Here is a 14,151-nt window from a genome sequence, read left to right on the forward strand (position 1 = left end):
GGGGCACTGCAGGCCAATCAAAAATGGGGACGTGGCTTAGCGGCCACCCGGGGGGGTGGCGCTAAGCTCCGTCCGGTCAGGGAAGAAAAAAAAACATCGGCACTCACTCTTCCATCGATGACGAAGAAACATTGGATCTCTGCCATCGTTGGCAATGGTGGGTTTCCAATATTCAGTCCTACCATGGTGAACCCTTCCTTTGATAGCAGGTTTATGATGTCCATCCCTAGTTTGTTAATGAGCAGTTTAAAGTTAAATTACCAGAATTATCACTGTAATAGGAGTTGGTAGATATGTAGATTGAAGATTGATACATACTACAAATATGCATCACAGAGCTGTAACTAGACTTTTTGGTGCCCTGTGCCAGAAAGCGCATTGGTGCCCCCCTCATTTTTCAAACGGACATAATGCACCCAAAAAAGGGCCATGGCTTCATGGGGAAGGGCCAGGGAAGAGATAGGGGAGGGCATGAGATGCTGGGGATGAAATAAGGGTTGGCTGTGACGTGAGTGAGGACGGAAGTGCAGTTCCTGCCCATGACAGCCAGATAAAGAAGTACTTTGTTCCCACTAAAAGAAGCTTGTTGTCCGCTCGCCACGCTTCGGGTATGGTGGCTCGCTACATGGTTATATTCCCCCTCTATGCCCACTTGGATGGCAGGGAATGACGCTGGACACTGGCTGATGACTTCAGGGTCCTCTCCCTGAAGGGGATTTAGACATTACCATGAAATAAGAGGAAGCTGCAAGCAAGAATGATAATAAACAGAAATTTGACAGGCCCAAACAGCACCCCCTGACCTGGGGTGCCCTGTGCACTACCCTAGCTACGGCCCTGATGCATCATGTGGTTTATAAATAATAAAGAGAAAAAAAAATGTAGAAATATATTAAACGTGGAAACATAATTGTAGACAGAAGAAGGCGCAGTCACCGTGCACTATCAGTTAGTTACCAGCAGGCAGCAGTGACCGGGCTGGCTGTGGCACGTTGTATAGTATAATAAACAACATAAGCTGTAGGCGAAGTGGCGTCGTCCTCGCTCTCTTGTCCCTCGCCGGCCACTATTCCTCTCGGGTCACACGTCACGTCACATCCTGCCCTAAACCAAGATGAAAGTTTAGAGCGCGAAATTAGATTTTTGACATCGGTATAGTGACTGTCTGTCCTTTGGGTACCGCGTCCCCGGCCCGGACGTGCCCCACCATGGACCCGGCCTCCTGCATGAAGACCCTACTCCTCGCAGTGGCGCAGTACAAGAGCTGCAAGAACGAGGGCAACGGAGCAGCGCTGCAGCGGCAACTGGAGGTAGTAACGGCAGCCGTAATGGTGCCCCCTCCCCGGGTTTATGATGCAGCTGCACACGGTGTACATTTGTTTCGTCTAGTTACAGCTCAGTTACTGACCACGGCTGTGTATTGTTATCATCTTGTTACAGGTTATTTTTAGGCTGAAGTTGAATAAGTTATTTGGATCCAACCAGATATTACCTAGTGAGTGCCTGAGCAGTCTTGTGGAACTTATTGAAGACCCAAACACCAGCCCTGCTGTCACTTTAAAGACTATTAACCTGCTATCTAGTTTAGGTAGGTACAAGTTACATGGCTGCGTCACATTTACCTTTTTTGGCCTTTAAAACGAATAACTTGACACTGCTTATACAAAGACATATTTAACTTGCCTTGTTATGATTGTGTTTATGTTCTCTACATTGTAATATTTAGTCAATTAAAATGAGATATAGAAACAGTTCATCTAGTGTTGATGGCTGAAAGGTGCTGTTGCAACAACGGCACTTCGACTAAATCAGCGCCAATTTTATCTCGCATCCCATAGAGGTGTGGAAGAAAATGGGTATTGTTGTAGTACCATATTTTATGTCGTGTGTGCAGACTGGCATCACAGAGAATTAAATACCAACCTATGAATGCAAATAAAAAAAAATAAAAAACAAACATTTGAAAGTGACTGGTTACATGGGAATTGTTTTGTGAATACTCGCACTGCAGCTTGTCGCTTTACACAGAACAGCTTTTATTCTATCATAATCTGTGACCGACATCCATAGTAAAACTGCAGAAACAAAATGGCTCGAAATATGTACTGCAGCAAACTAAAGGCGCACATCCACTAGGCAATTGATGGCGTTATCGTTCAATCGCTCGTTAATCGTGCACTATAATGTCGGAACGAGCAGCGATGCGAGCTCCCGCTGGTCGTTTCCGACAGCAATCATCGCCTGTACATACTGGTCAATCTGCTGAAAACGACAGATTGGCCATGTTCAGGGATGACGGAGGGTGCCTGCACTGAACTACAAAATTGTTCAGCGTAGGCACTACAGGGTATGGGGAACTACTGTACGATTACAATGTTGTAATGGTACTGTCGTTACCCCATCGCCTAGTGGATGTGCGCCTTAAGGAAGCCCAAAATGCTTATACCAAACTATACAGATTACAGGCTGCAGAAGCTGTGGATGGATACATTTGAGGGGCCTATACATCTGCAATGGATTGCTGCAATTGCTTATTCTGCTGGGTGATCGCGGGTATTTAACATTTTGAAAAATGTAAATTCCCCGATCCCGACCTAAAAACATTCAGAATCGGCGAGTCATATTTGTGTGCCCCAATATGTTACTATCGCACATACAGATGCATCCACATACATCTATCCTCCGTGTGCGAAAAGTTGCGTTACACACAATGCGTGAGAGTTGTGTGACTCTGTACCGCTGAGCATCTTCTCGTGCAACTTTTTTCCTTCAAAAGTGGCCCATTCGCACAGTGATGCAAATAGGATGCACAAGCTTCTGCTGATTAAAATGATATGCGGCATGCATATATTCTGTGTGCGACAGCGGGTGTATCTGCATGCGAAACGCTATGTTACAGTGCCAGCAACGTTACAGTGAAGCTGCTTGTGCCTATCATTCTCATCGCTGTGCGAATAAGATGCAGTTGATGGAAAAAAGTGGCTCGAAAAGACGCTCAACGCTACCAAGTCACGCCATAGACTGTATAACGTGCAAGTAGGCTAGATGCATGAGGACACAGCCGTAGCTTAAGCTGTTACTGTCATCTGCAGGATTGCAAACAGTATGGGACCTCCTATCAAAAAAAGCTGCTACTTGTATTAGTCTGACAAGCTGGTGACACTGCAGGAAACCCTTGGTGTGTAATCTCCCTCTGCCATGATGCCAGTCAGTGCTAAGTACAGGACCCTCGCCTTAGGTTGCAATAACTAGCCCTGTGCTGAAAACACTAGGACTGTTCCCACACTTCCTGGTTGGTAGGTGTGGTGTAATGAAATTGTTAAGAAATGTTGCTGTTTGTTTTGTTTTTTGTTGCTGGTGAACTGTAGGTTTCAGCAAACACTGTTTAGCTACTGTATGCTGCTGTTGTAGACCTACTAGCGCTAACATGCTCAAACACTTTAGGGAGGGGGAACCACACAACAAGAGTTTCCCTTCTGTAGTGTCATTAGCCCAGCCTGTCATAGCTTAGTTCTGGTAGAGGCTTTTTCTGGTGGACCCTACGCTGTTTTTCCCCCTGAAATTGCAGTTACCAGCCTAGCATTTTTTGCTGTGGAGGAGAAACTGTTTTCATTTATTTATAACGCAATTGCAAGATCTGTGCTGTTTATCATCATCAGCAGCAGCACGCATTTGCACCAGGAGTCAATCGGAGACGTATTTGCCGGTGCTTTCTCTTCTACATGTGGCACAAATTCTGTGCAGTGTCACTGCTGTTCTTGGCCTGTGCTTGCCTGCCCACCCGTTCCCTACTCTGTTTGGTCACTTAAAGCATGCAAGGTAGTAAATGTAAGATGCATGTTTTTTTTTTTTTTTTAATATCTTTTTATTGAACAGCAATAAAACAATTATACATTGCACAATCCAAGAATTAGAGAAAATAAAATTGTCTGATAAACGACTAGTCTGTTTCTTGGAACAAACAATATACAAACTACTGTTAATCTTTTCAAACTTTTTTGGAAAATAGTACAAATATAGATTGAAATTATGTCAAAGTACAAAGAAACAAAGTACTTGAATATAATATAATGTAGAAAATTACAAAATTACAAATACTGTATAAAAAAATCAATATAGTACACCGTATAGAAATGCAAGTAAATATACAATCAATGTCACTCAAACTATGCAACTTATAGAGCCAGTGTAAGCAGCAATTGAATTTTGAGTTAACCAATTATCACATCAACTTCGGTATATCAGTCAATCGTTGCGTCAATATAATCTACATCAATGCAGAATTATATTAGAAAAAAGGGGGGGAGAGTTAGAATAAAATGATAAAAGAAACAGAAGAAGAAAGAAAGGTGAAATAGAAATAGAGGGGGAATCACTGACAGAAGGTGAGAGATACCTTGTCTGGGGGGATTCACAGAGAGCTACATATAAATAGCACAAATAGGGGCATTTTAAGTGATATTTCTTAGCATAAACCATTCCGTGTGATCAAAGACTTTCCATATGTTATTCTGAATCTGGACCGGTAAACATTGTATGTATGGTTCCCATTTTTTGGAAAAAATCCGTACCCCTCTTTCGATGTTAAAGATAGCCATACGTCTCTCCGCATAAATAACCTCCAGCAGCGCAATTTTCCATTCCATTAGTGTAGGTGCTGATTTTGAGATCCAGTAATTAAGGATAAGTTGTTTAGCTACTGTAACCATGACTCTCAGAGCAGGTTTCCATGGGCCCAAGGAGGACTCAGACTCCCATATTGAAAATTCTGCGAAAATAAGAGCTGCCGCATTTTTGGACAATTTAAGATGTATCGTATTATTTAGATAACACAAAATTTTATTCCAAAATCTATGGATCTTTCTGCAGTACCAGAGGTTATGCGAGAGAGAGGCATTAGAGCAGTCACATTTCACACAATTTCCCTCCTCCAGTGGCACAAAATGTCTCCGTTGGGCCGGGGACATATATGTACGATTTAAAATTCTAAGATGAATTTCTTGAAGTCTCGCTGACTTAAGGCAGGGTAAAACACAATCCAGATTCGCAACAAATGGCTCCAAGTCACATAATTCGGGTATCTCTGTGTGCCAAGCTTCCGCAACTGGTGCCCAAGCATGTATAGGAATTTCAATCAGGTATTTATATAAATGAGCTATTCTGAATTTGGTTGAGCGACATAAGAGTAGAATGCGACCCATTGTATCTGTGTTAATTGAGATCCATAAAGGATTATCTAAGGATTGAATGAAATGACGTACTTGTAGAAACATAAAAAATTGTGTACGAGGGATGTCATATTTATCCTGTAATTGTACAAAGGAGAGCAAATTGCCACCCGGATCAAATACATCTTTGATGGACATGATTCCCTTTTGATTCCACATTTTAAAAAGAGGAATGTCAAGTGAAGGGGGAAAACAGGGATTACCCCATAAGGGGATGTACGGGGATGAAAAAGGATTTTTCCCCAAATGTGTATTAACCTTCAACCACGTAGTGTAAGTGTCCCAGAATAAAATATTAGAATGAAATATCTTAGGAATGTGTATTTTAGGGGTGTGTAACAAGGCTGCTGGGGCATATGGGTGAAATAATGCTTCCTCCAAGTCAGGATTAGTATAGTGATCGGTATGTAATAACCAATCAGTTATATATCGGAATATGGCAGCTTTTGCAAATGCAGAGATGCTTGGGATGCTCAGCCCTCCATTTTTTTTCAATAGGTAAGCTCGGGAACGCGGCATTCTGGGTTTCTTGTACTGCCAAATGAATTTAAAAAAGATCTGCGTAAACTTCAGTACATCCACTCTTGTTAAAGTAATGGGTAAAGTTTGTAAAAGATAGGCTAGTTTCGGGAACACCACACTCTTTATTACAGTTACTCGTCCGAGTAGAGAGAGTTTAAGATCTTTCCAATTCTGGAGTTGGGAGTTTAATCTATTTAGCAATGGAGAGAAATTAAAAGCATATAGAGAGGATAATTGAGCTGGTATAAATATACCTAAGTATTTTAATTTATGTGTTGCAATTGTGAAAAGAGAGGCTATGTGGGGATGTGTAGCTAAAAAAGTAGCTGCATCAATAGGGAGCAACTCAGATTTACTCACATTGATGCGATAACCTGCAAATGATCCAAATGTGGTAATTAGATCCAGAAGTGTAGGGATGGATCGTAGGGGATCAGATATAAAAAGCATCATATCGTCTGCAAATAAAGACAATTTACATGTTTGGTTTCTGATAGTAATACCCTTTACCTCCGTTTCCTGTCTTATTGCTATTGCCAATGGCTCTAGCGCAATTGCAAACAAAAGTGGAGAAAGCGGGCAACCCTGTCTCGTCCCTCTCTGTGTACAGAATACAGGTGATAAATATCTATTAGTGAGAATCTGAGTAAGGGGAGAAGTATATAAGGATCGTATGATCTCAACAAAAAGGGCGGGCATACCAAACCGACGCAGAGATTCAAACAGGTGATCCCAGGTTACCAGATCAAACGCTTTTTCTGCGTCTAAAGACAACAAGAACCTGGGATCACCCGTCTCGCCCATATGCAGAGACTGCAGCACCGTAAGGACTTTCCTAATGTTTGTGACAGAATTTCTGCCACAAATAAACCCGGTTTGGTCCGGGTGTATGATAGACGGGAGAATCAACTTCAACCGCTCTGCTAAAATTTTTGTCAATAATTTATAGTCTACGTTAAGTAGAGAAATGGGTCTATATGATGAAGGCAAAAGGGGGTCTCTGCCTGACTTCGGCAGAACTTTTATAATGGCCGAATTAAAATAGTGAGGGATTATTTTACTATCCATTATGGAGTTAAATACATTAGTTAAAGTCTCTGTGATTTGGGGACGTAATATTTTGAAAAACTCCCCACTCAGACCATCTGGGCCTGGGGCCTTGAACGTCTTGAGAGATTTAACAGCCTGATCTACCTCTTCATGTGTAATTTTGCCAATCAATATATCAGCCTGTGCAGATGAAATCTGTGGCAGGGTGTGTGATTCCCAAAAAGCCTCCTTTTTAGTGATATCTATTGGGTCTTGGGAATAGAGGTTTTGGTAGTAACGGAAAAAGATATTCGCGATATCTTTGCCATTGAATTGTATGGCAGAGCTTTCATCTTTGAGAGCTGCAATATTATTATGTGGCTTGGTACCTCTCAGCATGTTTGATAGGAGTCGGCTAGGTTTGTTGCCGTATCGAAAGAAATGTAATTTACCTGAGTATACATATTTATCATCCATTTGAGTGAGGATTTGATCAAAGTGTAACCTGCACTCACCATATGCGGCTCTAGTCACCGGTGAGGATGAAGCTCTTAGAGCTTGAAATGCGGATGTTAAGGCCGTCTGTGCAGATCTATAAGTGGCGTCCTGTTCAGCCTTATATTTTGTCATAAAGGAGATAATTTCCCCCCTAATCACCGCCTTAGCAGTTTGCCAATATAAACCTGGGTTATCTTTATGTATTTGGTTGTTCATTTCGTAATTGGCCCAAGCAGACTCTAGCATTGACTTAAATTTAAGGGATGAGGCTAATTTTGCCGGAAATCGCCATTGGGAGTATGAACCCAAAAGGAATTTCCCCTGTACATCCACCCACACCGGCGCATGATCCGAAATAGCTATAGTTTCAATCGATGTATCGATAATCATTGGGGATATTGAGTTAGATAAGTAAAAATAATCAAGCCTAGAAAAGGCGTTATGAGTGGCTGAGTAGTACGTGTATTCCAGATCAGTGGGGTGTCTCATTCTCCACACATCTAATAAATTCAATTCTTTGGCTATATAATTTAAACCTATTTTTGGTTGTTTGGGGGAGGAATGAGAGAGAGTTTTCCTATCTAAGGTTGGGGAAGCGACCAGATTGAAATCACCCCCTAATATAATCTTAGAATCTGCAAAAGAATATAATTTGTTAATCAATCCTAAGAAAAAAGATTTATCATATATATTGGGACCATAGACATTACACAAACAATATCTAGTGCCGTCTAGCGTGACATCCATAAGAATGTATCGGCCCTCTTGGTCTACATCAGAGGAGTGAATATCGAATTGAATAGCCTTGCGTATTAGGATTACCACTCCACGTGACTTAGAACCAAATGATGATGACGCCAGTACCTGGTGGTGCAGTGTGTTTAGCTTGGCGTGTTCTGTGGGAGTTAAATGAGTCTCCTGTAAATAAGTGATATCGGATTTAAGCTTATTAAGATATGTCAATATGCGCTTTCTTTTCACTGGTGAGTGAATCCCCCTGACATTCCAGGTGCAAAACCTAAGGTGGGAATGCATCACAAGGTGTGGAAATTAGGTAATGCAAATAAAGATGCATGTTTAATAAGTAAAAATATAACATTTCTGTCCAAAGCTACATGGGGTCCTGTAAATGTAACTTTTTATAGCCTTTTAAATACCACTTAAATATGATCTGTTGGAGGATTCCTCCTTTTCAACAGTTCTCCAGCAACTATCAGAGCTTGTGGTGTAAATGTAATAGCTGTGAGTTGTAGGCATCTGTAAGATTTTGTCGTTTTAGACACTACATTTAATTTCTTGCAGCAATAATTTAAAAGGCAAAGCCAACCTGGAAATCATTGCCACTTTAACTCTAGCGGCGAAATCACCAATACATTGCGACTGTACATTTCACAGGCTATTTTCATTTACTCCTAAATTGTAACTGCATTTTATACATCGATTTTCTTATTATTTAAAACTACATGTTTTATTAGAGGTTTTCCTCTTTCTAGTGCTCTGGTACTATTCAAACTATATAACAACACATGTGACATTGTATTCTTGGTTAAGTGTCTCCAACTGGAGTAGCAGTAGAATTGAATTAACAATACTTTCAAAATGTTTTACATCTAATTTGGAATATATTTTCCATTGTCTCAAAGTGTGTGTATTACAAAGTGTGTCCAGTCTACTGGAAAGTTGCAACCAAATATAAGACACCAGCCTCAATAATTATGCACTATTTATTATTTTTTTTAAATAAGCCATTTTTCTTTATAGAAAATGACAAAATAATTTAAAGAGTAAAAAATTCTACTGGACATTAATATATAGCAACATGTCCTTGTATGTTTGTGAGATCACAACTGTTATACTCATGTTGACTTTATCACCTTTCCTTTTTATTTTATTTATGTTTACAGCTGCTGATATTGAAACTAGAGAAACTCTTCATGCTACATACAATGTTACCAATGTTTTGGCTGGTGTGGTTCATAGATATAGCTCCATCCTCAATGATCCTGTTTTATTACAGGTCTGTAAACTTTTATGGTGTATTTGTTTTGCGTAGTACTTTTTCTACTTAAAGTGCGAGCACTCTGCAACAAACCTTCACTTATTTGATTCCATTTAAGCATCTCATTTTAGATTGTACAAGAAAATAAGATGAATTGCTGGTCCTATGCTAGCTCTATGTGCATGCCAATTTTTAGTTGAGATGCTAACCGCCACATCACTGCTTTTTAGTTGCAATAACGCTCCAATTTATTTACCTGGTAGTTTAACTTGTAGTTTCACCAGAACCAGTGTACTTTCTTCCACTAGCTAATGTGGTGACTTTTCAACCATACTAATACTTGTATGTACCTGGAAAGTACTTTTAAATGTGCAAAACTCTGTTCCACTGTGTGAACATTTTTAATTGCATAGCTCACTAAGTTCATGGTATCATTTATTTCACTTGATGGTACACAGAAAAGTCAATTATTAATGATAAACTAAATAAGCAATTTTGCACATATAGCAGTTGATGGAGAGTTGGGCGGAAGTACAATTTGCACTCAGTTTCTATGCCGATATGAATGGTTTTTGAGCTTGCACCTCCTTACTCTTGGGTGGAACTTGGCATGCATTTGCCGAGTACATTTAGCCCTGGTTTCATGCACATGTTTCAAATGTGGTCCACAAGACAGGCACAAGGGGACAAATGACTTACAGGTGCTTTGCCCCAGGTACAGAATACACACTAATGATATTTGTTCCAAATTCACAGCATAAAATTAAATGTCTTTTGTTTGTTTTGTTTTCTTAAAAGGGAAGGCAACAGATGTATTTAATATTTACATAATGCTTTTCTCCAAAAGAGATGTGGGGTGGGGGGGGGGTGCAGGTCTTTCCTGAGTCCGACATGTTCTCATTGCGCATATGTGATGTAGGACATCCCTTGTAGAATTATTGCATAGATAACGGTGTCAAGGTAGTGTTGTTTTTTTTTTTCTTCAGGGTCCACAGGGTTGACCTTGGGGTATAGGTTGGGAACCAAATTTGGGCACCACGCAGTTAAAGCTTTTAGCTCCCAGGATGCACTGGGTCCACTCTCCTTGTAACCCCGCCCCCAAGGCAGAGGCACCAGTTTTAAGTTGGTGACAGGCCGGAGTCGGGTCACCGTTCTCGCAGGGGGGCTGATTAGCAGCCCCATAGCTTTATTTTATGAGTTAAAGGTTTTTTTATTTATTTACTTTTAGACTCTTCAGAGCGGCAGCGTCGGATTGTCCATAGGACGTCCAAGCTGCCGCTCCATCACCCCGCCGGCACTGAGACGTTAGTACAGATCTGGGGGTCTCAGTGGGACCCCAGAGTCTGTACTAGCTGGACTCTTCGGGCACCCAGGACTGCTGCCGGATCGGGGACAGGTAAGTTCGCAGGTCACCGCTTGTGGTGATCCGCGCATTTAAAATGCAGTCCAATGCCTCTGGTCTATGGGGACAGACCGGAGGCGCTGGCAGTGGCAGCGGGCCCCCCCCCCCCCCCGTACCCCATGTGTCCACTAGACCACCAGTGACTTCAAGATCGGCACAGGGAGCCGGCGTCCCGGGGGTTAATAGCTGGCCAGGGGAGGCAGCCTTCCCTGTTGTAGCGGCTCCTCCCCTCAGCTCAGCGCGCCTTTCAGTGCTATAGTCTGGCATCGTTGAGCTGCTTCCTCCGCGGGCCACGCTTCCTCTGAGGTCTCCAGGCGGCCATTTTATTTCTATGGTGCAGCAAAGAACTCCTAGGACAGCAAATGGTCCAGTCCCCCTGCGTACACAGCGCTATAGTCTGCACAGAAACTGAATCTGGGCAGTTAATTGTAGTGCCATTTGCAGTATATTATATGTAATGTTTATGTATATATATTTCTGCATTGTATGTGACTTATGCTAGTGCTGACTGTCTGTGCTTTTTCTCTCACCTGTCATGTATATCTTTCCCTTTTCTATACAATCTGCCCTAATGCAGGTGTACTTGGGGTGGTTCTGAGACGAGATATATTATTTTTTTTGTGAGGTTTGTCACATACTGTTGCGTGCTGCATGTTGCCATATTTTAGGTGGAACTGTGTTGCATACGCTGACAATGTGTCCCTGCATCTAATCTTACAGTCAGTCAGGACCAGTATAGTGCTGCTTAATATTTCTGTGAAGATGGTTAGTGAGATAGAGCACGATACTGCACCCATTTTTGCTATCCTGCAAGTCATGGACTGCATGTATTAGTGCGGAGGATTTGACTCAGAAAGGGTTATGTATGCGGCGCCATCTGGTGCCGGGCCCCTTACACGACCCCCTTGGGCGGTTTGTTTCTCAGGATCCTGCCATCCATTGCGGATCGCCTGGCTGCCCCAATTGTAGCTCACTTGGGGTTACTTCAACATTGTACCCTTTCATCTCAGGGTATCTCACAGGTTCTTGCGGTTTACTCCTGTGACACAGACTATCGCTCCCTACCGGGGTTTTTTACAATACATGAAATTCCCTCTGGACAACAGTCTGTCATTCCCCTTGCAAGGGATTACCACGACTGACACCCTGGGTGGATGTCGTTTCTACGAAACACAAAATGGCGTAATAAACTCCCTGTGGTTACTTCCCAGTTTGCTCTGCTGTCTAACATAGGGAGAACTGGATGATGTATCGGGCTCCTTCCCTATCACACGAGGGGGAGCCTAAATCAAGTATTATTATTATCACTGCTTTGGTGCTGGCAGTCAGGTCCATCCTAGTTATAGAGAATGTCGAACCTGCACCTATATCAAACAGCCTCCGTTTGAGCATTAACGTGTCTTCGGCTGTGTGCCCCGTCTCTGACCAGCGGGTGGATCTCATGGCGGGAGTCTGGCTATCGCCAGATAAGAGTTGTCACAAAAGCGTTTGGCCTCATGTTTCCCATTCCCTGAAGGTCATTACAAGTAATAGAAATCATCTCCTGGGGTGGATTTTCATGTTACTTGTCTGATTACGAGCATTACTACGCCTCCCATTCCAGCTACTCCCACTACAAGGCCTCGGACTAGGGCCCGAAATTCAGAGCCGATCGCAAAAAGCGATCGCTCGCTCTTAACGAGGGCAGCCGCTTTTGTTTTAAAAGCCAGCCTCCTGGCCGCTCGCTAAGCTGTGGGTGACCACCCACCGCTTTAGCGAGTGACCAGGCGATGGTCGAGACCATCGGGGCTTGCGACGAGACCCTTGTGGTAGGGTCTCGTCTACCGCAAGCCCCAGGTAGCTTCCTACTCTTAACAGCGCAGGAAGCTCCCTACTGACATCACTGGTGATGTCAGTAGGGCCGCCTACAAATGGCAGGCGTTCCTTCAGGAACGCCTCCATTTGTCCGCCCACCCTGCCTACAAAACGGGACGAGCTGTCGATCAACATCGACAGCCGCCCCTTTTGTAGCGAGCTCCGGAGCGAGAAAATTTTTCTCTCGCTCCGGGGCTTGCGCACATTGGATTCCTTTGCCTCTCGGGATGCTTTCTTTGGGCGACGGATTCTCCACTCATCACAGGAGCATCCCCACCCTTATAAGGACTGCTTTGGGACATCCCCAAGGTCAACCCTTTGGACCCCTATTGACCCTGAAGAAAATGAGAGAGATTGTAAGAACTTACCCTTGTTATCTCTTTCTTCAAAGTCCATAGGGTCCATAGGGCACCTGCCCTGATGCACCTGGCTTCGTATGGGCTGTGTTACTGGTCACCGGTTTTCCATCTCAGTCTCTGTGAGTATGGTTCTTGAGTGTTCCAGTTTTCTTTCTTTCCTCCTCCGGCCTTTGGCTACTTACAAACTGAGGTTCCTCTTGCTTGGGGGCGGGGTAATAGGGAGAGTGGACCCAGTGCATCCTGGGAGCTAAAAGCTTTAACTGCGTGGTGCCCGGGTTTAGTTACCAACCTATATCCCAAGGTCAACCCTGTGGACCCTATGGACTTCGAACAAAGAGAGATAACAAGGGTAAGTTCTTACCACATCTCTCATTTTTTTTTCATTTTTTACCCTGCACCGTATTACTACTTGTATGGTTATTCATGATCTTTCATAGGAGATGTGTAGACTGTTAAAGTATAGCACAGCAACATACCAAAGAAGAGTTCATGAACAACGCATGAATTAGATTTATTATACTTAATGTTGCTCTTAATGATCCTGCTTTTTAACCTCTTCTCTGTGGATGCCAAATGGGACTTGTCATCCACATATATCTTAAAATGAAGGGTGCTGAGTCCCACTTGTCTTCAGCGAAGTGCCCCGATTATAAAAGCAATTACCTTCTCACCGCTAATGTCTGATGGAGAGTTGTGAGTGACCTTGGGGTGGTTTCAGAGCAGTGACATCAGAGTGGATGCTTGCCAAAGGGCCTCATTCAGAGAAGGTTTGTGTACGTCTCCGATGGTGGGGCGATGGTGCAGAACGAGTCCTGCGTTGTTGCACACAGTGCCCCCTGAGCCGCAACCTGATTGAGAGTGCTGAGGCCACGGTCTGCGTCAGTTACTGAGCTACGAGGGCGAATGTGAATAAACTCAGGGTTATTCAGATGGATGATGCAGCATCGGATCATCTGCGATACCATCTTAGGACACAGCACTCTGATCTGCAATGCTGTCAGGAGGTGTCTTTGCTCCTCAGACTGCATTAGCATTTGTTAGCATCGCTGCTGTACCCAAAGATGCAGCAGCAATGCTAGAGCTGGGTGCACACTTAACGAGGTGTGTGCCAAGTGAACTGACCGTGGACGCCCCGCCGGCGGGCTGACATATTGGGCGGTCTGTATACACTGGGCGATCTGGTGCCCGATATGCCGGCCCCAGACGCATAACGCTGCATGGGATTATCAGCCGCATCACTTGATTTTACTACATGTTCAA

At 43.2% G+C, this 14,151-nt stretch overlaps 1 protein-coding gene across 1 annotated transcript in view; it reads left to right on the forward strand.

Moving 5' to 3' along the window:
* The first annotated feature begins 1,045 nt into the window (after positions 1–1,045).
* The window catches only part of CIP2A (cellular inhibitor of PP2A), an 86,972-nt gene continuing 73,866 nt past the window's right edge, over positions 1,046–14,151 (forward strand). The window contains exons 1-3 of the mRNA XM_088481106.1: positions 1,046–1,310; positions 1,441–1,588; positions 9,182–9,294. Coding sequence (XP_088337232.1) covers positions 1,209–1,310; positions 1,441–1,588; positions 9,182–9,294 — 363 coding nt within the window. The 5' untranslated portion in view covers positions 1,046–1,208. The remainder of the gene's footprint in view (positions 1,311–1,440; positions 1,589–9,181; positions 9,295–14,151) is intronic.

Source organism: Taudactylus pleione, unplaced genomic scaffold, assembly GCF_031769625.1.
Source record: "Taudactylus pleione unplaced genomic scaffold, aTauple2 ptg000265l, whole genome shotgun sequence".
NCBI lineage: Eukaryota > Metazoa > Chordata > Amphibia > Anura > Myobatrachidae > Taudactylus > Taudactylus pleione.